We start from the raw sequence: 25,435 nt of genomic DNA, 5'->3' as shown, positions 1-25,435 counted from the left end.
TAATGAGCATGCAGAGGTAACCTTTATGACCTATGCCTCTGCAGGAAGTATATGTCTGATGTATCATGTTGGGAGGACATAAAGGGTTTGGTGTACTGGTCAGATGTTGGACTATCCTTGGCAGATATCACACATACAATGAGTACTGCAACAGTGATAAGAAGGACATCTTATCTGCCCAGCAAGTGACCCAGAGAAGCAAACTGTCCTTAAAAGCATTAGAGAAGCATACTCTTCAGCAGCAGTAAGGATATGAAGGACTTGGCATCCAAACTTGTCTTTTAGTGAGCTCCACTTGAGCTGCCTAACAGTCTGGGCATGTGGAAGGTGCCCTGAAGCATGCTGGCCTGCTGTTATATCCTTGGAAGGATATAACCCATATAAGTTACGGCTACTGCAGCAGTGTTCAAAATGATGAATATGTAAAATTAGGATTAAGAACTTGAGAACAGATTTAAACATTTGGTTTCTGATGAAGCTATATCTGTAGTGCAGGATGGTCTATTCCTAAATGCAACAGGAGAAAGGTTTTTAGGAAATAAGAGGTGAAGATGTTCATCTACTGTTATGAAGTTCAGTAGAAAAGTAGAATCACTTAAACACTTAGTGAATGTTGCACTTGAGAGGAGGACTTCATATACTAACAAATGTCCAAGGAAAATCCCTCAAATTGCAGAGAGTGCTGGAGAAGTTGATTAGGCTGATTTCAGAATCCTGTCTCAAGGACCTTGACTTATGCTGTGAATTATTTAATCATTTGCTGCATATTAGAAAATGTGAAGCATAAACTGATGGCATTACAGCGTAGATAAAAAGAGAATTTAACATGAAAGCCTTATCATCTATTATTTATCCTCATGACCTGTGGTTGTATTAACTGAGTTAAGATGCTTGGTATCCTGTAACACATTTTAAAGACTATTTCATACCTACAGTAAGTAATATGGATGTCTTCAATGACTTTCTTATTTAATATGTTTGGAAGAAACTGTGATTCCCAATTCTGCATGTCTATGGATAATCAAGACCGATTGTCAACCAAGATTCAGTGCACACAGAGTACAAGCCAAGAAGAAACATTATAATATATAGAACATAGGTTCATAGGTGTATACTAGGCTAACAACTACTAGGGCCCTTACAAGCCTAGCCATGCAACCCAAATGGGACCCACAAATTTAATTTATATAGAGGGTGATTTACTGACTGCCTCTGTCTGTCAGAGACATAGAAGCCAGACCAGGGGGTGAATTTCCGATTACTCATCCATTGAGCCATGATGTGCTTAAAAAGGGATAGGGAGGATTTCTGCTTCATATTGATGGTGGGAAGCCAGTTACAGAGAATAGGAATTCTCTGAGAAACATATCTGCTTCTCCAACATCTGTTATTTATGTCATAAGTAAAATTTAGGTCCATTAATCTAGTAGTTCTGATGCTGTTTGTTTTGCAGACGTACAAATTGTTAATCAAAACAGGATCCAGGGATGTCTTGCATATCAGGAAAAGATTACTGCATGATGCAGAGTAAAGAGAAAGGACTCTGAGACAACCAGTGTCATTGTGTTGGGGACATTGTGCTAACACCCCATATTCTTTTTTCTGAGGAACCTTTGCGGACGTTCAATTTGCTGCATGTGTCTAGTCAGGTACATACCAATGGGGGCCGTATACTTTATGACAGGTCTGATGAGGGCCAAATACAGTGGTATGATGACCTCCCTGGAGCCAGATGCCATGCCCTTGATATAAGTTAAGCAAGGTGGAAAGATTTTCTTACTACCTTGGACAAATGATGGTCGAAGGCTAGGTTACTATCTACATGAGTTCCCAGATTCCTGACTAGTGAATCAACTTTTAATGGTGTTTTATTGATGACGCAGTTACCCAGAATGGCAGACTTTTCCAACAGGTTCATAATACATTTCTTGGTACTGAGTTTTAAGCGATGGCTTTTGCACCAAGCATTTGTCTATTTTAGACCTTCCTGAAGTGTGTTCTTATATTGGAGTGATTCAATAACTGCTCTCAGTTTGCAGTCATCTGCACATTTGGTTAGCCATAGGTCTTTGACATTGGCTTTGACATCCAAGAAGTAGACGCCAAAGAGGAGTGGGTGTAGCACAGAGCCTTGGATGACTCCACTGATGACCATCTTCTTTCTGGACGGGGCCTCACTGATTCTAACCTTCTGGTTCCTATCACTGAGCCAGATAGGTTTCTAGCATGTTATTAAGGGGGTTATTCTTAGTTCCATAAGTTTGTTGGCAATGCCCAAGTGGGGTATTTTATAAAATGCTCTAGCCAGATCTAGGTAGGCAGTATGCACAGTTTTCACCTCATCCATTATCTTAGTGACGTTTTCAAAGAAGTCCACCAGATTCAGTAAGCATGACTTTCCTTTTACAAAGCCAAACTGGGATGGATCCAGTGTTTGGAGGTCTCATATGTCCTTGCTGATAATTTCCATGTTAATTCATTCCATGGCTTTGCAAATAAGAAAAGTTAAATTTATGAGTATGTAGTTTTCTAGGATCTATTGAAGATCTTCCCTTATGAATGGGGATGACACAGTCCTCCATTCATGTGGTACAAAGCTGGTTTTAAGATAATAGTTAAATAATGATTCCAGGGGTCTTGATAAGTCATATTTTAGAGTATTAAAAGAGTTGATAACACTAACAAATTGGGAAAAATATACTCCAAATTGTTGCAGCATTAAGGATTTCAATAGAAAGAAATTGCTGAGGTACACTTGACATTGTAAACAAGAATTAGACACTGATAATGTGGATATGCTTACTAAACCTAGAAAACAATCAACTTTAGGACTATGATACTGAAAAAATGGGCATTTCCAGTATCTAAGAAAAACAAGGAACTGTGGAGGAGAATTGTATAGTGCTAGGTCACTGTAAACTAAAATGAAAAAATGCAACAGGTTAAATTGGATCATTTCAGTAGTGCTAAATCTGCATTAGTACCACATTCAGACCATAAAAAAGACTCAGAGCCCAGCATAATCTATTCAACAAAGTGTTCCTAAACTGAACTTTCTGCTAATACAACAACACAGCAAGGTGTCTCTACAGACAGCAATCCTAAACATAAGCTCTTATGCTCACAGAGTCACCAATTTTAAAAAAAAGTGCTCTTAAAAAAAGTTAGTCAGTCACTAAGTGCATCCATTTTTAAGCCCTAGAATAAAAGGAATAAGCTGTACTTCAATAAGGTAGTGTGTACATACAACCTTGCTTATCTATGTACACACAACCTTGCTTATCTACGTACACACACACACAGAAGATGCTAACCAGAGGTCTCCACTCAAACAGATCTGCAGAAAGAGACATTGACAGGTATACTATGTGGGTGGTTGATAAACCCTGCATCAAACATGGGGATGTAGTAATTATTAGCATAAAACAAATTATACTGAAAGTACACAAAAACGCCTGATAACACAAAAAATGATCCAATGTATGCAGATCAATTAATGCTGTGGGGATATAAGCTCCCAGCTAACATAAAAAAAGACATCACTTTTCAAAATATCTAAAAATAAGCATGTTTACAATCATGCAAACTTCATCTTAAGAAGTAACAGATAACAGATTAAAGCTCTTTTTATACAAAATTTGATAAAACAGCAGTTCAGTAAGAGAAATGAGACATAACATTCAACACCTAGTATTAAAGCACAAAGAAATTGCAGAACACTGCTGCATCTGGCAAAAGTAATTTAATCAAAGGGCTCTCTGCTCTTGCTCACAGCAGGAGCAAATCAGTAGCACTAATTCCAGACTGGATCCTTAAAAGCAGTTTGCAGGCTCCCCAGCAAACAGTAGCCTCATCACAATGTTACGGATTTTAAAAGTACAATGAAAAGGGGGAAGTGAGGCTAAAGTAACTGCAGCGTGCACCAAGTGTGTAGGAAGATACAGAAGATATAAACAGGAAAGTTAAGAGAAATTTTATAAATCTAAGGGGAGGGTCTTCCTAATACATATGATCTTATAGGGCCCCTCTAATATAAGCAGACATGATTAGACCAGAAAGAGCTTCCAAAGTTAGATTTATAAAATATGTTCTTGGAATGGTTCAGTTGAAGATCGACTGCATTATCTTGAGAAGCTGAATGTCATGGACAAGAAACAGGAATAGCCTCTCATTCCAAAACAATTCTGAGACCATGGGAGTTTTTAAGATGGTGGGATACGAACCCCCACATGGATGAAGTGTGCTTGCCTCAACAAAAATGCTTAGTTTTGAGTATTATTTTGACCGACCTTGTAGTACACTTACGCTAATTTTAAAAGGCTAACGGACAGCATGTTTAGGTCATCATTGTTTTGTCATGGACTCATTTCCTAGCAAGGCCTCATTTTGGTTCTAGCTGATAATACTTGCAGATGAAATGGTTACAATGTTGCCAATGTGCTTTTTCATGGCCTGGCATGAGAACACTGCGTGATGAATGCGCAGCGCATATTCTCAACTGCAGAATTTATTTAGTAAAGAAAGTATGAGACAAAGTGCAACTTTTTTTAGGAGTTGCATAAGCCTTAGTATGAGAAATAGTACGGGAAAATGAAAGAACATAACACTGCTGCCACACTGCCACTAAAGTACAGTGAGACTGTTTAGCAAATTACTTTGTTAAAGGAAGGAATTCAAGAATTTATAAAACACAAACCAGCGTAGAAACGGTGCAGCCAAAACTTTCCACCAAACTGACGTATGTACTATTTACTATTTTTATAGTAAGCTAACGCAATAAAATGTTGTTTTGGTTAGTTGGTTCCCAATAAAAAGGACCAGATTAATCTGTTAAACTGTTGGATTAGGTTATGCTCCAGCCTTTTTTTCTGGGGGGGTGGTTCACTATAAATCAGTTAATTACTGGTAAGATGATTGTATTTTTGTTTTTACCTGATGGTCTTGCTTCTATGGTATAGCTAGCTGTGCGACCATTTCCAGCTTCTTCCTCCTTCCATGTGATGGTAAAAGCAGAAGATGATTTGGTAACAGAAAACTCTCTTGGAGCACCTGGAGATCCTTTAAATATAAAATAAGATAAAAGGACAATAATTTCAGTCCTCTTTTCTGAATACATAGAGCAATATCTAGAACAAATAACAAACATTGACTGTATCCTATATACAAGAAATTTCTTAAATGCATCTTTGGTTTTACAAATTATTTATACAAATAATAAGGCCTAAAACATGAGCAATATAAGTTTTTTATATATCTAGAAGCATATGGTAGTCACTGAAACGCTAACATTTACATATAAAAAATTCACACAAGTATCACACGACAAAAACCTTTAAGGTAAAACTCATACCAACCATAATGCATACACAATATCTTACATAACTGATGCAAAAAAAAGTTTCAGATAAAAAGAAAATCAGATGTTTAACAGCTTGTTGTAGCAGCATGTAAAATAAAGTCCTTTCTGAATATCTGAAAATTAGTTCAGAAAGACGGATCACCAAGTGTTATAAATAATTTCAAACATGGATGCTGTTATTAGAAATACTCATTTGTGAAAATATAAAACCTAAATTCTCCCATTAAAAATGTCCTCCAATCACAATCTATATGAGACTGAAAAAAAATCGGTTGCATATGCATCATAAAACTGTTAATATGTCTACCAACATGACTTCAAAACTAACGAATAAGAAGAGGTGAAACATTCTGCAAACAACTGGGCCAGAATGGCTACAGCAGTAAATGTTTTGGTTGGGAGCTTTGGCGAGTACCCTATGTGTGCAAAGTGGAGAGATCTCCCTTCTCCATTGTAAGGGTTTCTTCACGGGTATCTCATTTAGTTGATTAATTCTGTCAGAATGGGCTTTGATGATTTTTTTTTCAATTCACAGGACTATGTCTAGATTGGGTACTGCTAGGAGTTTCATATAATTGGTGATTTCCATTGCACGCTGGAAGGTAATTTTCAAGGTCAACATACCTATGTACTCCTAAGTGACATAACATCTCATTACTTCAAATAAATATGTTAGAATCTTGCTCTTTCCAACAAGAACCCACTCTTTGTCAAACAGAGGATTCCACAAGATACCCAAAATTCATATTAAAATTTCTGGTCTCCTTAATTTTGCTAACGTTGTCCAACCATACAGAATTCTCTCTCTCATTAGGTAAGATAGCACTGAACTGAAGTCTACAGAGGACCCTTGAAACAAAACCCTAGTACGATTTTGATTTCAAATGCACTGATTAGGAACACAATGAATATTGTTTCATAAAGCTGACAAACTTAACTAAATTTCATTTTGTGTATTTATGATATTTTATTGATATATCTGGATACATTTACTTATTACTTTGCAGAATTTTAATCTTAAGGAAAATAGCTGCATTAATAAAGATATTTTTGCTGTAGTGCTGGTTTCAGAGAACCAGTGACAATTACATACTGAAACATCTGTTTTGCTCTTGAGACATGTTAAATACTAGAATACAGACTGGCACACCAATAAATTGTATTAATAATGTTAGGTCTACATGATTTTTTCATAGTTTTGTTTCTCTCTATAGTGTTCAAGAAGATTTTAATTATGACTTAGCTTCATACATAACTGTTCGTATCTGCTTCACATTTGTCAGTGGAGCATAACATGTTATAACCGATGACAAATCTCTGTAGCAGTTTCTCTCCCCATCAATTCTTACTTAAATGTAACATTATCAGGTTTGCACTATCACAGAAGAATGGGAGAAATTTCAGTTGCCTGTCCCTTAAAATTTGTGAGCACTATGCAACAAAATATTGTTATCCTCCTCCTAGATTCACAGAGAAGTACTAGGCATGCAGTCTAGAGGACAACTGCGGAGCCTTGGTCAGTATCAGAGTTATCCAGGACACTGTCTAGTTAAGTGATCTGGTCAGAATCAGTCGGCAAACAGAGGCTGTAGAAATCAAACCCTGGTCTACAGGGAACAGCTCAGAAACTTAATCTTCTTCAAATACTAATTTTAGCAAAATAAATCGCTGATAGCAGTACAATTCCTAGGAGTTTGCCACTGTTTCTAACCTGCTTCTCTCTTCATTCGCATTCCTAATCTTCACAGCTTCAGACTCTAGCACAGATCTCTAACTGCAAACTTTCAAATACTAACCCAAGCAAATTGTTTTGCTATTAGGTTTGAAGCATATTACACTTTGACTTCACTTACTGGGTAAACTTAAGAACATTCTATAACTTGTGTATTTACCACTGAACTGATATAGTACAGGCACAATCAAGTTAATACTAGGTTACACTGTAAATGTCAGTATCTTGCAAATACAGAGTAGTTTTAAGTTTCTGTAGAAAGCAAACTTAAGAAGCATTAATGAAAGTGAAAAGAAAGAGATAAAAATGGATTTTCTCTGCTTCTTTGTACTATAATTTGAAACAAAAAATTAAATCTGTGACTTCAAAAAAATGTGGTCCTCTCTGTACAAATAAGCTAATGCTATACTGCACAGAAACAGATCATTCCCAACCCCAAAAAAGGCATGTGCAGACAAACAACTAAAACAAAGGCTTATTTTAATATATATTATTTTGTGCCAGTATCTTTCTCTAATACTGAATAATAAATATTTAAAGGGTAAAACTTTTTAAAGATTTGCTTGGGCTTCGCCTTAAACAGGCCTGGGCCTACGAGGTGTACATAGCTAACTTGGCACCAGGTGCTGTCTCCCAATCTGTTGATCCCTCAACATTAAGTTCACGAGCAAACAAAAAAAAAAAAAGGTCCATTGATAATCTGGGTCCTGCTTATCTATATTCTTCCCCATTTATGCTCTTCATCTCAGAGTTTAGGAGCAAAAAATATGTCTGTCCTTTCTCAGTCTGACACTCCTCACTTAAAGCCTATATTCCTCAATTCTAACTTGAGGAAAAAAAATCTTGTCTTTTTAAACAGCTGCTACTGTTTATACCACATGCAGAGCATTAAAGTGCTTCCATTCAGACCACAAATGCAACTCCAGAATTAATTTCTGAATGCTGGTATTAGACTTAATACTGATCATTTGCCAATGAAATCCCCTAACACTTTGCACCTTGGGTGATTGCCCCCCCCCCTTCGCCCCATCCTCGCTATACCTCTGGCCTCACCATTTGAGAAACACTGTGTTAAATTATTCTTGATAGTTCCAGGAAACATGTGCAGCTTAAACTTTCCACATAAAAAATATACTGAAATTGATTAAGTCTTTCAGACTATACATTTAAATTTGATAAACGGAAAGAAAGAAATATATGTAGCTCAAATGAATTTAGTCTGTTGTTGGTACAACAGAACAGTAGTCAAAAGCAGTTTTTAATTAATTTTGTTCCCTTAAGAATCAGTGAGGAATCTTATAGAAAAATATCGGTAACAAATTGAACAAGTAAGGAAGCATGAAATAAGAAGTCACAACTGATTAAGCAATATTCTTGGAGAGCTTTCACTGCTTAGAAATTAACAGGAACACCGAGGCTTGAAGTTTTCACATAACTCTATTTACAACCATTTTTCTTTTGCATTTTGCTTGATAAAGTTACACGTGTAAAGAAGAATTATCTCAAAGGCGTACACTAGCAATCTGAATTGATTAGGAATGTCATAGATTTTAGCACTGACAATCAGGTGATTAGCAAAGGAAGCAAAAAGAATTCTCCACCCAGCAATTTTATACATACCTTCTGCTGGTCCTGTTGAAACATTAGCCTGCAACTCTGGTCCAAAAGCTATGGTTTTGGCTTGAACTTTGAAACAGTAAGTCACTCCTTTGGTGAGATCTCGAACTTTCAGCCAGCGCTGCCAATTTCCACTAATATCAACTGTCACTGCTTTGCTTACCCCTGCAGAGCAGAAAACAATAAGCTCAACATTATATGCATACTGAAAAATAACACTTCTGAAAACACACTAAAATTGAAGTTAATTGAATAGTTATGCCAAGTTTATTAAAAAAAAATTACATTACACCAGTACAAAGTAGTTAGAAAGCATGCTGGATCCTAAATGGTTGGCTCTAAATCAGACTGAAATGGTGATATATCCACACACTAAAGGGTAAAAAAGTCAGCAAACACTTTTTTTTTTTACTTTAAGGGGATATATCTGTGGTTTTGCTCCATCCTAATTATAATCAAGTCAGAGGCCACACAGTCAATAAACCATGCTAAAACTTGGGGTGTCATCATTTTTCTTTCATCCTTTAGTGTGTTGCTGCATTTCTGTTTAGTGACCCTAACTGATCCCCTACTCGTCAAACAATCCAATGATAACTGAAAGTTTTCAGCTGGGGCATGTGTCAAGCTTCAATTAATACCTTTAAGAATATAATTTCCCTAAACTTAATAATGCGATGATGAAAACTTGCATTCTTGTAAAAAGCTGCAGTGGGATAATATCTTTCCTTGGATACACTTTGTATTTCAAACCAACACAACGTAGCTACTGTTCAGTGTCTCACCAGAACATATCTTCTCATCCTGTCCTATTCCATAAAGTAATCTTGCAACATTCATTTAGTAGCAAACTTTTTGGGGGGTAAGATAGCAAGAATCAGCTGGGTTCATTTTCGCTTTTGGATATAGTAACTATCACAGAATCTCAGAAATGGCATTCAAAAGGGTTAGGTTTGGTTAGGGAGCTTGTTGTCCTGTGGGTCCTGACTGCTTTTTTTGGCACTTTGAGGGTCCTGACTGCTTTTTTTGGCACTTCTTTCATTTCTTCCTTTCTATGGCTTCAACAAAGGAACATTCATAAAAGGAATGGATGTGCCCTTCCATTTTTGTCTTCCAACCAACACAAAGGCAACAGGACTAAACTAAATGGCACTTAAAATGCAAGTGAGAGGACCAAGAGTTTGTGTAAAGGGAGCCAGCATGCTGCATGTGTGTCCCTGGAAGATCTGGCATTACGGTAGTTGCCGAGGTAACAAACCATCTTTGGAACATGATACTTCATGGACAACATCAACCCAAACGTCTGCAAGCAGCACACTCTGCTACAGGGTTCAGTGCTTGGACCAGTCTGGTACAGAATTTCCATGCTGGATATTAAAAAATACTTCGAACACCAGGCCTAGCTTGCGTGATGACGACACTATGAGTCACAATGTTCTAGTCATAAATGGAAGAAGATATGGTCATCAGAGAGACCTACGGCTGCTGGAAATAAAGTCGCAGAACTAGCAGGTGTGATTTCATGTTAAAAAATAAGGTACATTATTAAACACTTCAGGGTGGGAGTGGAAAATCATGGAACATGCCGCGGGAAGATGGATAATATTTGTTTTGTAAAGCATATGGCTCTAAAATATGATACTCCTAGCAAAGGCAGAGTGAAGCCTAACAGGACAAAGCAGGAGCTAATTAACCAACTTCTAGTTATGAAAGATACACAGCATAATGCAGGACAACAGTTTGATTTTTCATCTCTCAACTTGGGTTGCCATTAGCAAAGACAATAAAACACCTGCTTAGTTTAATAGTCTATAGCTGTTTCTGAAAAGAAATAACCATAACGATCGGACTTAACATAAAAAAAAAAATTGCATGAACAGATCGGTTCACAGTAAAATCAGAGACCTTGGTAGGCAGGAAGATATAACACACATTTAGGAGGACTGAGGTCTTGTGAAAGAACCTAAAAAACGATCACTTTGCCCAAAAGCATGGAGTTTCAAACTTTTTCTAGTTAATGAAATAACTAACACATAAGGTTTCCCATAAATAAAATGCTTTTGCTTTCTTTCACGAAGGCACGAAGTTTAGAGAGGCAAAAGTTAGTTTTGCTAACACCAGACTCTAGACTTGCTAACGCAGATTATGTGGAAAGGTGAAACTACATATTACAAGTAAGACAAATAAGAACCATATCCAGTCGCATTGATAACTTGTTTACCCACAGAGTTGGACCTTAGCATGGAATATTCCAGTCCAGTGCTAGTTTAAAAAAAAAAAAAAAAGGTAATCAAGAATCATGAAAATGTTTACATGGGGAAGGATCTAGGCACTTGTTTGTTACCTAGTACATCATTCTGCTGTATGGTAGCTGGCTGCTTAGATATATGACATGTGGAAGTTTCATATGTTAACACATCAAGCCAGTATTTCGTTGTTGGGAGTCACACATGCAGAATTGTGTGTGTGTGTGTGTGTGTGTGTGTGTGTATATATATATTTATATATATATATATATATATATATATATATATTTATATATATATATATATATATATATTGGTCTACTTCTAAAGACCGAACCGACGATTCCCCAACACAGAAATCACCGACGCCAGAAAACCGAAAACACACAAACCCGACAACGCGAAACACCGAACACCATAACACCGACACACGGAACGTAAACAACACACTACACTACATAGCATACACACTAGCCCTGACCCAAACCTAACCCTAAGGTCCGACACTATCGCACCCTTCACCTACCTGCACCCTAACCCTAACTCACTTACCCACCCCTAGCCCAAGCTCCGACACTAACGCACACTTCACCTACCTGCACCCTAACCCTAACTCACTTACCCACCCCTAGCCCAAGCTCCGACACTAACGCACACTTCACCTACCTGCACCCTAACCCTAACTCACTTACCTGACCACTCCTACCTCCGTCACTGTCGCACACTTACCGGGTCGCGATCACACATTACCCTTGTCGGTCTTTCCGCTGTCGGCGAATCACCCTGTCGGTATACGTACCTGTCGGTTATCTGGCATCGGTGATTTCTGTGTCGGGGGATCGGTGGTTCGGTCTTTAGAAGGGGACCCATATATATATATATATATATATATATATATATATATATATATATATATATACACACACACACGACACATGGATATCTAGAGGATATGTATAGCTTTTTCCTGATTAAAGAAGTCACTCCCATTAACAAGAGTGGAGGGGAACCCTAATGGAGCAACAGAACGAATAACTAATGAATGGGACATACATAAGGTCCTTCCTTTCTGTGACTGGAGCTGTGCATTTAAGCAGAGACACCCAAAACTTGGAAGACTTTAAGCAAATCTCAGAAGTGGATAAAGAGGAATCACAGATAAGGGGTTAGAAATATGATATTTTAAATATATGTTTGGAGACAGGAAGGTGCAGTAGTCGTTTACTTATTTAACCTTTGTTTACTGGGTAAGGGAACTGGTCAGAGAACCCTTTTCAGCCATGACCCGAGCCATGTAGGATAAAACAGTAATCATAATTAAAACAAATATACATTAAAGCAGAATAAAATAATAGAATATCAAAGTCAAGAGACAGGACAGTAAGAGAATATTACTAGATAGAGGGTGTACTTATACATCACTGCTGGTAATACCTTGAGAAAGTCCGAGTAACAAGAGTTAATCAAGGTAACAGCTGCAGAGAGGTGCTGCTGTTCAAAACTACAGATACATAACTTCACTGTCAAAGCAGGGCATGCTTTTTGTACTGAACAGAACACTGTGGTACGCAACACTGAATTGTTACAAACTGGCATATATTAATAAGGATTGTACGTATCAGATACATTCAGGACTCTCAAAATGGCGGCAGGGTACATCTGATATGGATATCAGAAAACTATCTGTCACGTGGAAAAAGAGGAGTATAGGTTTTTGTTGTTTTTTCTTTTCCTACTATCCCAGGGGACCTTCAGGTGCAACACTGTAATGTCTGTATATCTGTTACACAAGAGGACAACTGGACTATCAGTGGAAAATATCATGACATGGTAGCATGTGTACTTTTTTTGTTTTTTTTTTCAAAACAATGGGCAGTATATTTCTTGTGAACATGGAAACCATTATGGAGGAAGCACAACACACGGCTTTAAGGTACAAATTCATGAACAATAAAGGGAAATAAATAACCAGAATTTTCAAAGTGAAATTACCATATAGTGTAGTTATACACCTTGAACTTTTAGTTACATTTGTTTTAAATACATCGTGTTAATGAAGATAGAACAAAGCAGAGAATATTTCAAGGAAATGAAGGCTATTTATAAAATGACATGCAACATAGTTTTGTCAAAGGGAATAAATATACCTTTAATTTTATAAATGCTTTTCTTTGTTATACTACTGAGAAACAAATTTATTTTATTTATTTAACATTTGTTTTCCGGGAAAGTCCGACTTGGAACAAAGCCAATTTTCACCGGAGGCCTGGGGAGAAACGCTCCAGACGCATGTCTTTGTAATGTGGGAGGAAACCAGAGTACTCAAAGAAAACACTCAAATGCAGTCAGGACATGCACACTCCACACGGAAAGCACTCCCCCCGAGAATCGAACTGGAGAGCCTCTTGCTGTGAGGCAACAATGCTACCGCTGCACCACTGTGCCATATTCTATAAATTATGTTTTACTGGTCTAATATTTAAATCAAACTTTCTGGGATTTGTATTTCATTGTTGGGCAGGCATGCAGACAAGGTACTAAAATGCAATAAAAAAGTGTAGAGAATCTGTAGCGTAGCTTGGTGGGGTGAAGGGGGAACTGCCCTGGGTGCAAAGTGTTGAGAGGTGTGATCAGCCATCTGATCCTGAACATTCTTCAGTGCCTACTGCCTTTTTAAAAGTGGTACTGCATTTACATTTTTAACTACACTTTAAAAGAAAAAAAAATATGCTGGTTTATTTTTTGTTCCATTAAAACCTGAATGTTGCAGCACTCCCTGTGAGGAATAAAGTAGAGCAAATGCTTGCTACATTTGTGGTGAACTAAGATGCAGCTATGCAATACTGAATGTTTGCAGTTCATCTTTATAATGCAGTTTTTATTTTTGTTGTCTCATGCATTTTTACTGATGGCACTTTCCTCTCTGAGGCTCAAACAAACAGATAATTATGAATTTATGGACATATGGCTTAAGATTCATTTGTACAAATTTCAGCAGTAAGGATTTAAAAAACTTGTTGTATGACTAGTATGTCCACTTTGAAAGTTTCTAGAAAAACAAAACAAGTGGGTACTAAACTACAAGCACCACCATTTATGGTAAGAAGTCCTGCGACAGCCTTTGAACTTCATACCTTGGATGGGTGCCAGAGGTTCATAAACCAAACGGTAACCTTGTAGAACTCCATTTGCAAATGCTGGCTCTCCCCACGAAACATTAAGTGTAGTCGAAGTGATCTCGGAAAATGTCAAGAAGCTGGGAACACTAGGAGCTAGGAGGACAGAAACAAAAAAATGATTAAAATGTCACACAATCTGAACTGTTAATGTCATTCAAATGCCATGTTTTTTACCTCATAAGATCTGAAAAACAAAGCCTTATAAGCAAGATATATGCTAAGTTCTCACTTTTGGATTGTGTGCATACCTATCAATCTGTATACACACACACACACACACACACACACACACACACACACACACACACACACACACACACACACACACACACACACACACACACACACACACACACACTCACACACACACACCTCATGAGATGATATATTGAAATAAATACACAGATACCTGATCTATGAAATAATTGGAAACAATTATTTTGAGCACTGGCAAAGGCTGAATTCATGCAGTTCAAAAACAGTCTATTATATGCCTCATGTATAAACAGAGTTGATTGAATGTTTGAAACTGTGAGTTTTGCTTAGTGGTTGTTAGATTTTGCTGTTCCGAGCACAGGTATTCCAAATTATCCAGGTAAGCATGATTTTAACATCAAGTTTAATAGCTGCTCACAGACTGGTTTGGTGAACTGTGATCTGCTGCGTGTATTAAACTACCATCTATAATAAGTTAAATATACGTCATACCATATTAGCTGATATAAACTAGCACGTATGTGACGCTTAAAATAGCTAAAGCAAAAACTAAATGACTTGTAAGTCAAAGGCCAAACTCCGCAAAATTAATAAACAATAATCCCCAACATAGAATCAATGAAGTACAGTTTAAATTTAAAAAAAAATACTCATTTGTGAAGACATCTACTGAAAAATATATAACTTTAAATATTTATAATGTGAAATAATTCTTACAGAGTTTTAATTTCATGCTAAAGTGCTATTACAGAGTAAAACAGGAAAAATAATGGAAGCATGCACCACACAGTCAGGAGACTGGACAGTCTAAAACCTCATATAAACTATGTATTAGAAATTTAAATCCATAATGTAACATTATTGTCGGGGGAAATATTTCCTTACACCTTCACACCCTAGCTGCTTTATCATCGCTCTGAGGATCACATGACTTCAGTCAGACATTACTGCAAGACATGCTGTTTGCATAATGTTAAATCACCGTCCTTTCCCTGGGGCTGGTGGTCCTCACAGTAATTTAATGGGGGTACAGGGGGATTTGCCCTGTTTTGCTTGAAGAGCATCACTAATTTACACTAATGTATTACTTGCTCTGTTTGATGCATAGTGCATTTCTCCAGAGTTATGCAAGACTGAATATGAGAGACTGAAAATGTCAGCACTTGCCTGTCAGTCTTTCAGCCAGTAATGCTATCAATTCATCTGAAGTTGGTGATACTCAGTAGAAGTAGCTCTACAGCTAACAAAATCACTAATAAGACCTGTAGTTTGCACATTTCATTCTGTGCAGTTCTTGGTTTATTTCTTCCAGTGTTTTGGATTACTGGACTTAAACAGTCATTCAGTTGGCTTTCAGGGTATATGCCACAGGTAAAACATTATAGAATCAAACTAACAATCTAGTTGAGCTTGTAGTTTTCATCTCTGCCGATGTTCTATACGTAGTATATGAATACGTATGTGGATGTACATGTGTATGTGAGATATTTAAATGTGTATATGGGTACACACCAAACACATCATTTCAAAGGGACATATTCTTTAAGAGTTGATATATCAGAAAAAAAACTACATTGACTTCTGATCCATCAAAAATTGGAAAAGGAATATCTCAGGAATCCCTCCTTATCTGGGAGTAAGTATTACCATCTTGGGAAAATGGTTAGCCTACACTGCAAGAGAAGGGTGAAAAAGCATGGGGAAAAACTTCAAAAGACACTATCAAAGAAGCATGGAGCCTGGGAGGAAAGGGCTCCCGGGTACATCATCAAAGAAGTGCAGAGCCAATGAATATACTCCAAATGAAAAAGAGTGTGTGTGTGTGTGTGTGTGTGTGTGTGTGTGTGTGTGTGTGTGTGTGTGTGTGTGTGTGTGTGTGTGTGTGTGTGTGTGTGTGTTTTACTCAAGATACAAGTCTCCTTACTCAAACCTGAAACCTGTAGGTTAGCTGATTCACTCCAGACAAATAGGACCTACAATCCATCTGGCACCAATCAAGTTTAGTTACAGCCCAGGGCTTGATTCCCCAGCATGGCCTAATAAATTTGAATCTGTATTTTAAGTTGAATCTGCCCTCTCTTTCTTCTCTCTCACCCAAATACCCACCAGAGGTAGTCTGCCCTAAGTATCTAATAACCCCTCCATACTACATTCCCAGCAGTGCCTTTTCCATATACTGCAGATGCATGCCTAGTCCTTATTTTTATAAACCTGTATTGATTGCTGTTCAACTTCTTAACAAGCTAATTTCTTGCAGTGGATTGCCTCTGTTTAATTTCTCTAAATGTTTGTTTATTTTTAATATATACCTTGATGGGAATGGACCACATTCCTAAGTCAGAACATAATTTATGTTCATGAAATACATTTTACTTCAGTATTTAAGGTTTGCCAGGATTGCTCTTCTCAGCACCTACAATGTACCCAGAATTGCATCTTTCTGCAGTTCATAAGCGATTACTTCTATTGATACCATCTGTAAGTATGTATTTTTATTAGCCCATCTTTCTTCCTACAACTGGGACTCTCTGTGCATCCTTATCCAACATTGTTTTAGTTTCTGCTTCCGAGCCTTGATACTTTACAAATTTATATCATTCAGTTCATAAGACTGCAGTCTTTAGGAGTAGGAATTTTGATAATCAATGCTGCTTTTGTATTTTTCTCGAACTAAAATATCTGGTTTCCTTGATTTTGTTTTAGTTTTTGGTATGGGATGAACCCGCACGATCATTACTCCATCAATGTCACTAACCTTTTGTGGTTCATGTTTCCGGTGTGCCTCCATGCCTGTATCTTAAGTTAAAGTTGCCAGTGTAATAACCCTGCCAACTCTGTTATGCCTTTTAATACACAAGCCTTCAGTCATAAATGTATCTCAGCATACGAGATTTGTAATGGTTTCTAATGCTATATTGCAAAACCTCTATTTGTTTGTATCTCCTACCTTTTCTATAGATTTTGGGACCATCTAGTATGTAGTCTACTATCTTAAGTAGCCAGATTAACCTGTACCTGGAAATCATGGAACTTTGGAGTAAGCAAGTTTTTCATTTACACCAAGGTGAAGTGATCTTGAAATTAGTATGTTTAGAGCTGTAGGATGCAGGGAGAATTTCCCCCTATATAAATACTTCAGAATGTTTTTAGCAAAAGCCAATATTTTCTACCTTTGACTTTACTTTTGCATTTCCCAATGTAGTCGTACTGATTTGGTTACTTCTAACGCTAGTGAAATAGCTGGGAGGTGTATGTGCACTGGCATTTTAAACCCTTTAGTAAAGCTGGTGAAATAGTAGTATACTAACAAATTCACTGCTGATTTTCTTGAATACCACGTACTTTCAAACATCTTTCATGGATTTAGAAATGGTCATTGCATGCATTCTTCCATGGCCAAACATTCTGATGCTGTTACAAAACATTGAGATATAACCAGTTCTGTGTTCCAACCTCATCTCTTGAGTATTCAGAAGCATTTCGATCCAGCACACAACCAACTCCATCTCTGTAGACGTAATGTGTATTATCATGTCATTCCTTACTAGAGTGTATGCTGAGGTACCTGGCAAATAGCTATTCAGACCCCCCCCCCAAATGTGCATATTCCATAAAGATCCATTTTAGGGTCCCTGTTACTGTCCCTTACACAAAGCTTACAAAAGAGCTCACTAGAGAGGTGTCGCTTACCAAATATGCTGATCATGCTACTCTCATTTGCTGTGCATTATGAATATTTTCCCAATGAGATACCTTACTAAAGGGATACAAGGCCTAAACAACATGTGTAACATGGGCCGACTCAACCCCCTAGTCACTATACTCAGTATCCTACAGACTGCTACGAGGAGACCTGTGTCTGGCATGCAAGGCATCGCATTACTGATGCATCCCTGTCCGTATTCAAGCGCAGGTTGAATTTATGGATGGGAAACAGAAAATTTACCCCAGGACTGCCCACTGTACTACTAATGGGCAAAGACAGCTCTTACATGATCTATCCCATGTGTGGGTCCCCTCAGATTACCTATGACATGATACCAATTCTTCTCTGGTTTCATCTGACATTCCAAAGATATGCAGTAGGTAGACTGGACGCTCTAAATTGCTCATAGGTGTGAGTGTGCATGCAAGTATGTGGTGTGGAAGAACAACACTACCACAGCTAATGAAGTGACACCCTGACCTCATGTGCAAAAAATGGGAAAAGGGGGTGTGGCTAAATAGTTATAATTATAAACCATGGGATGAGAAAGGCCAGTCTATAACCAAAAAGGATAGGTTATTTTGTGCAGAAATAGGGAAATTGGCTAGGATTAAAGGGCAACTAGTCCAGTACTTACCAATGAACCTATGAAGGGGGTTAGTTAATTACTTGAAGTGGCTCAATGATGTTGCAGAAAGAAAGAAAAGAAAGGCTATTCTGCTCTTTCTCTCTCGACTAAAGCTAGATTAGTTAGTAGCTACATTAGTTAGTAGCTCGACTGGTTTCATACTTACACAACACCTAAACACATTGTGGAAAATGCCACTTCTTGGAAATATCTTTGAGTATGACTAGACCAAACCCTGTCTTTAGAAAAGCATGCCAACTAGACTGCTAATTAAGGATGCCAATAACTAGGAGCTCAGTGACGTATAAAAATAACCATGCATTCACTTCTAACCTGAACGTCATACGGCTATTACACCAATGCATGAACTAAATTTCTACTGCATGATGGAGCTGTCTTTGGCATCTGTTTTGTAAAACATGGCAGCACCACACTGAGTCATACGCCCCAGTTGTGAAGTACTGTGCCATGGTAGGAAAACAAAGACGTCTTTTTAATTATCTATTTTTCTGCATGGCTGCATCTTCACCCTGACACACACACACACACACACACACACACACACACACACACACACACACACACACACACACACACACTACATAGTCTCTAGGAATGCCAACTCTTGACAACAGAATTATTTCTATAACCTGACCCCCTTGTGGGTCAGCATGAACTTCAGGTAGAAATAAAATAATTAGCAATGATACACACGACAGTCACTGTGGTAATTCTGCTTTTTGGGCCTTTCTCATTCTACAGTCTAGTACTCTTCCAATAAACACTAAGAAATATTTAAAAAAATATAAACTTGTCCCATATGTACCAACCACTGTTAACAGTACTCTGTCCAAGGTAGTCAAACGGTTACTTATTTAACACTAGCCACAGCTGTGGCCACATTGGCAGAGATAAATGTGACCAGTATGAACACTCCAAACTGCAGGCAATACAACTCTAAGTGCATCCTCTTCTGAAAGGAGGGGAGGAAATTTAGAACTATACATTACACTGCAGTTATTTATGAGAATATGAAGAAATGTAACAGTATCATGCATCGGGAATAGTATAAGGCAGCGTTAGGGCCGTCAGTTACGTTTTGCATGTCCTCCAAGTAAAACAACGGAAATGAACATTATTTGAAGCAATCTGCCTTATAGCTACTGCATACATGGCATACATAAAAGTTTGAAGTTCATTATATAACTGTAGGACTAGACCACTAATAATGCAGTCTCCTTTAATACTTGAATATATTTATTGTCATCAATACAGTCATCTAATCTTACTTTAAACTTAAGAACAGTTTGTATCCCTCAGCCATGCGTGAACTGAACAATGCTAAATACTTGCATTGAGTACAGATAATAGCCATTTGCACTATAAGGTATGTGTTTACATTCCTGTACACCTTACCTTATTCCTTTCATGTGCAATATACCAAGTGCAATAACTTAGTTGTTTACTACATTGCATTATATTGTATTGTTTGGTATTGTATTGTATTGTATTGCATTCTCTTATTTATTCATGTTCATTACATGTGAATGCACCTTAGGGGGGACTGCTACAAATTTTGGTGTACTTGTGCAATGACAATAAAAGAATCTTACCTTGTCAAACAAGTTATTTATTTATTTATTTTAAGTAGAATGTAGCACTGGTAACCCATTCCACAGCCTGGAGGTCCTGTGTGCAACATACTGATTTATTTTTGCAGTTTTATTATGATTTAACTGTAAAACTTTAAAACAAGGCCCTCTATCTCTTAAACCAGAATATTGTGGAATTATTAATAACCTTATTGTTTCTTCTGAATGTCAGACTGTGGAGTGCATTAAATGCTAAATAATGCTTACCCCTAAAATATCTGTATAATACTATGTGCAACATTAGATGTTTCAGCCTGTCAGTATATGGTAGTTCTTTAATGGTGGTCGTTCTTGCTTGTGTTCCATCTTTCTTTCCTTTTTTTTAACACCTTTATTGAAATATTACTTGTGCCCCAGGGAAACTTACATTTATATAAAAGTAAACAAACCATGTTAACATGCTCAGTTACAAACCTTATGCATCACATATTTTCTTCTGTGCAATATAATCAATACAAGATTACATAAATTGTTCAATTCCTAACATTTCTTTAAACTCATTCCTCCTGCAAAACATTTTTCTGCATGTATTGTTCCCATAATTTACATTTTTTTCTATGTAATTTGATCGCTTCCTTTTCTAAAGATCCCACTTCCTTTTATCTATTTTACAATATTTACAACTTCAAGTACAGGTAGTTTAGACCGAGTTCCATTCTTCAGTAAGTCCTTTTTTGGAAGTAATCGGAATTAAACTTAAAGTCTTGCTATGTCTAGGCAATTCAGATCCTCCATTCCAGATCAGAAAAGTAATTTCCTTATAGTTACACTCATTTGCTCGCCTGGTTCATAGGTTGGTACTAGGCTATTGGCTCTAGGGCCTGTACAAGCCTAGCCATAACAATTCCCTGGATATTTCTTGCCACAATATTTACTTCTCTGGACCCCTGTTTAGCAGGGCGACTGACATGATCCCCGGGGTGAATTTCCTTTCTCACATCCAGTCATCAAGGTTCCTTTTGAAGAGGGCCAAAGAGGCGCTCTGCTTGACATGTATGGGTAGTCTATTCCAGAGTATGGGGAGTCTCTGGGCCAGAAACCTATCCCTTCAGCATGTTTTGTTCATTGTGATAACAAGGTTTAGGTCCCTGGAGCATGTGGCTCTGATGGACTGGGATTTCTTTAAGTGTAGCATGTCCAACAGCTCTGGGTTTGACATGGCCTTGTATGTTAAGCAGAGATTGCCTCTGAATAGACGATATGCAACAAGAGTATAGCTGGAGTGTTTTTACTAGGTCAGCATAGGGCATCTGCTTTAGGCCTGTGATTCTTTTAGTGAGGTGCTTCTGCGGTCTTTCCAGTTGTTGCAGATGTCTTGTGAGGTACATACCAAATGGGGCGTTGTACTCTATGATAGGTCAAATGAGGGGTTAGTACAGTGGGACAATGACCTCCTTTTTTCTGGATGAAAAGCCCTTAGTTTGAGGTGTGCCACAGAAGGATTTCCTGACTGTTGCGGTATTCCTGATAGAGTACTCTGTAAGGAATTTTTTAAATTTGCTGTCTCATTACACTCTGAAAACGGGTAACTTTTTCTTCCCAATCACACCTCCAACATTTGCCATCTACCTGATGAAAAAGCTCTTTGGAATCTGCTTGGGGTATAAAAAGTACCTCTGCAAACACTTCCATGCAAAAGTCCTAAACCTTCTTGACTTTGTTTCTTATTTGGGAGCCATACATATGTATTCCCATTGTTTCTTTGTGAACTGCTTATCCAGTCTCTCTTCCTAATCTTTTCTTAGGTTCATAGGTTGGTACTAGGCTATCGGCCCTAGGGCCTATACAAGCCTAGCCATAACAATTCCCTGGCTATTTCTTTCCACACTATTTACTTCCCTGGACCCCTGTCTAGCAGGGTGACTGACATGATCCCCGGGGTGAATTTAATTTCTCCCATATAGGTTCATAGGTTGGTACTTGGCTATTGGCCCTAGGGTCTATACAAGCCTACCATAACAATTCCCTGGCTATTTCTTCCCACAGTATTTACTTCCCTGGACCCCTGTCTAGCAGGGTGACTAATGGGATCCCCGGGGTGAATTTCCTTTTTCACATTCAGTCATCAAGGTTCCTTTTGAAGAGGGCCAAAGAGGGACTCTGCTTGACAAGTATGGGCAGTCTATTCCAGAGTCTGGGAAGTCTCTGGGTCAGGAACCTATCCCTCCAGCATGTTTTGTTTATTGTGATGACAAGGTTTAGATCCCTGGAGCGTGTGGCTCTGAGGGATTGGGATTTCTTTAAGTGTAGCATGTCCAACAGCTCTGGGTTTGACATGGCCTTGTATGTTAAGCAGAGATCGCCACTGAGTAGACGATATGTGACAGAGTATAGCTGGAGTTTTTTAAGGATGTCAGCATAGGGCATCTGCCTTAGGCCTGTGATTCTTTTATTGAGGTATTTCTGTGGCCTTTCCAGTTGTTGCAGATGTCTTGAGAGGTACATACCAAATGGGGCGTTGTATTTTATAATGGGTCTAATGAAGGATGAGTACAGTGGGACAATGACCTCCTTTTTTCTGGATAAAAAGCCCTTAGTGATGAGGTGTGCCACACAGAAGGATTTCCTAACTGCTGTGGCGATGTGGTTATCAAAGGTGAGACCACTGTCCACCTGTGTCCCTAAGTCTCTTATCACACTTTCGGTGTTTAGCGTACTGCCACCTATGTGGTAATTCACGGGTACATGTTTTTTCCCAAAGGGGATAACTATACATTTTTTGGCATTGAGCTTGAGCCCATGGCTCTGGCACCAAGCATCTGTTTCTGTAAGGTTCTTTTGTAGAGTATCCACATCATTTGGGGATTCAATAATGGCTCCCAGTTTGCAGTCATCTGCGAACTTTGTTAGCCAGAGTCCCTTAGTGTTGACCTGTACTTCAGAGAAGTAGATGCCAAACAAGAGTGGTCCCAGGACTGAACCCTGAGGTACACCACTTGTCACTTGTCTGGAGCTGGATTTGGAGTCGGCTACTTTTACAGTGTGGGTTCTGTCAGTAAGCCAATTGTCAACCGACTGGGTGACGTAGGGATTAATGCCCAGCTTAGTAAGTTTATCTAGGATTCCAGAGTGGGGGATGGTGTCAAAGGCCTTGTCGAGGTCTAGATAGGCAGTGTGGACCACCTTACCCTTGTCCATGGCTCTGGAGACTGATTTCAAAGAAGTCAATCAGGTTCAGGAGACAAGATCGGCCCTTCACAAACCCAAACTGGGTGGGGTCCAGTATTTTAAGGTTGCCAATGTCTTTATTTATAAGTTCCATGATAATACGCTCAATGGCCTTGCAGATAAGGCTCATCAGACTGATGGGACGGTAGTTTCTGGGATCCAAGGTGGATCCCCCCCTTGTGGAGTGGGATAGCTGTAGCTCTGCACCACTCAGTGGGCACAAAACCTGAGGTGAGGCTATGATTAAACATGACACTTAGGTGAGTTGCCAGTTCATATTGTAGTTCATGTAGTACACAGCCCGGGATGTTATCTGGTCCCATGGATGCTGTATTCTTAGCTTTGGAGAGTGCATTTTTTACCTGTGTAGTCATTATTACCGGAATTTGGCAATCTTCTGGTATTGAGATGGGCAGTTTATGGGGTGAGAGGGGGGGTGAAGTTGGCACTGAATCGATCTGCCAGGATATTGGCAATATCCTTGGGATCAGTATATTTAATGCCATTCTGTTTTAGCTCAGAGCAGATCTGAGCATTGCCATTTAGATTCTTGACATAGTTATAGAATGCCTTGTGGTTGTCTTTGGAATCTTTGGCAATTTTATTTTCATAACTAGCTTTGGAGGATTTTATGAGGGATCTCAGTTTCTTACTGAGGCTGGTAAGGGAGTTTTTTGCATCCTGGAATTTTCCTCTTTTCTGCAACAGTTTCTTCCTTTTGTTGTAAAGTTTGTTTATGGCAGGGGACCACCAAATTGGCTTCCTTTTTTTTGGAGGAGAGCATCTTGGTTCTATTTGGGATGGCACGATTCATGCATGAGTTGATGTGCTCGTACAGTGCCTTAGTGTAAGATTCAGCAGTCAAACTTTCAGTTCCCATCTGCATGGGTGTCATGAAGTTTGTCACTTCTGACTTGAGTAGCATGAAGTTGGCTTTTGAGAAGTTTTTTATGGAGGTTTCCTTATTGGGGGGGGGGGTGTGGATGTTAAGGGTGATTAGCTTAGGGGCATGGTGGGGGATCTGTAGCAAGCTACAATTTGGATTGCAGTCTTACCTAGTGTTAGTTGCACCTGGAGAATTTCAGACGCATTGTGTTGGGCAACTAGCCTGGTGGTGATAATATCCTTGGTGAATATGGACACTCCTCCACCTTTAGTGTTTCGGTCCTGGTTTGGTGGCCGAAAAGTGTGGTAAGAGTTGTAGCCTGGTATTGCAGGGGTGCTCTCTGGAGCCTTGAACCAGGTCTCAGTTACTGCACAGATATCGATGTTCTCCATTTTTGGGAGTGCCTCGAGAGAGTGCATTTTGAGGTTTAGACTTCTAGCATTGAGTAGCATGACCTTCAGATTTTGCATGCTTGTACCTGTTACGGTGGTAGTTTTGTCCTTTGAACTTTGCCTAAAAAAGGCACTATAGGGGTGGCAAGAGCCTTAGCCAGTCACCTGACTCCCAGGGGCAACAGGTGCAGACCATTTCTGGCAAAGCTTCGTGGTCTGTCGATCATGTCGTCCCAGGCAGACAGATACTGGATCCCCTTTGAATGACACCAGAAGCTTAGCCAATTGTTGAAGTCAATCATTTTGTCCTTATATTGTGGTATCATTCTGGGCGAAGGCAGGATGCTACTCAGGGCTAGGGTCATACCTGCCTAAGCCACATGATCCGACACATCTAACCTCCTCTGACTGATTCGTATAGTTATCAGCAATATTTTATATGCCCTACTAATTTATCAATTTTTTTAACAGTAGCATCTGTTCTAGATTCAACTAAAACTCTACCAGAGCAAGTCTTTCACTTAGGCTTCCCCCATCCCTTTCTCTTTGCCTATAAGCTAATATCAAGTTCTGATACAGAAGGCAGCCTGTAGTCCAAATATCTTGTTGGCCTCTTCTCATTCTATTTCCTTTCCCTCTCTAATTATCTGTTCCCAC

General features: G+C 38.6%; 1 protein-coding gene across 1 annotated transcript in view; it reads right to left on the bottom strand.

The window, feature by feature from the left end:
- Positions 1 to 25,435, bottom strand: part of SDK1 (sidekick cell adhesion molecule 1) — a 2,805,673-nt gene that overhangs the window by 55,906 nt on the left and 2,724,332 nt on the right. The window contains exons 36-38 of the mRNA XM_044089098.1: positions 14,086 to 14,223; positions 8,712 to 8,873; positions 4,933 to 5,058 (exon numbers count right to left, since the gene is read on the bottom strand). Of these exons, the coding sequence (XP_043945033.1) occupies positions 4,933 to 5,058; positions 8,712 to 8,873; positions 14,086 to 14,223 (426 nt within the window). The remainder of the gene's footprint in view (positions 1 to 4,932; positions 5,059 to 8,711; positions 8,874 to 14,085; positions 14,224 to 25,435) is intronic.

The sequence above is a fragment of the Protopterus annectens genome, chromosome 12.part0 (genome assembly GCF_019279795.1).
Source record: "Protopterus annectens isolate FY-2018-M chromosome 12.part0, PAN1.0, whole genome shotgun sequence".
NCBI classification, from domain to species: Eukaryota; Metazoa; Chordata; order Ceratodontiformes; family Protopteridae; genus Protopterus; species Protopterus annectens.
This window is presented reverse-complemented; position numbering and strand designations above follow the sequence as displayed.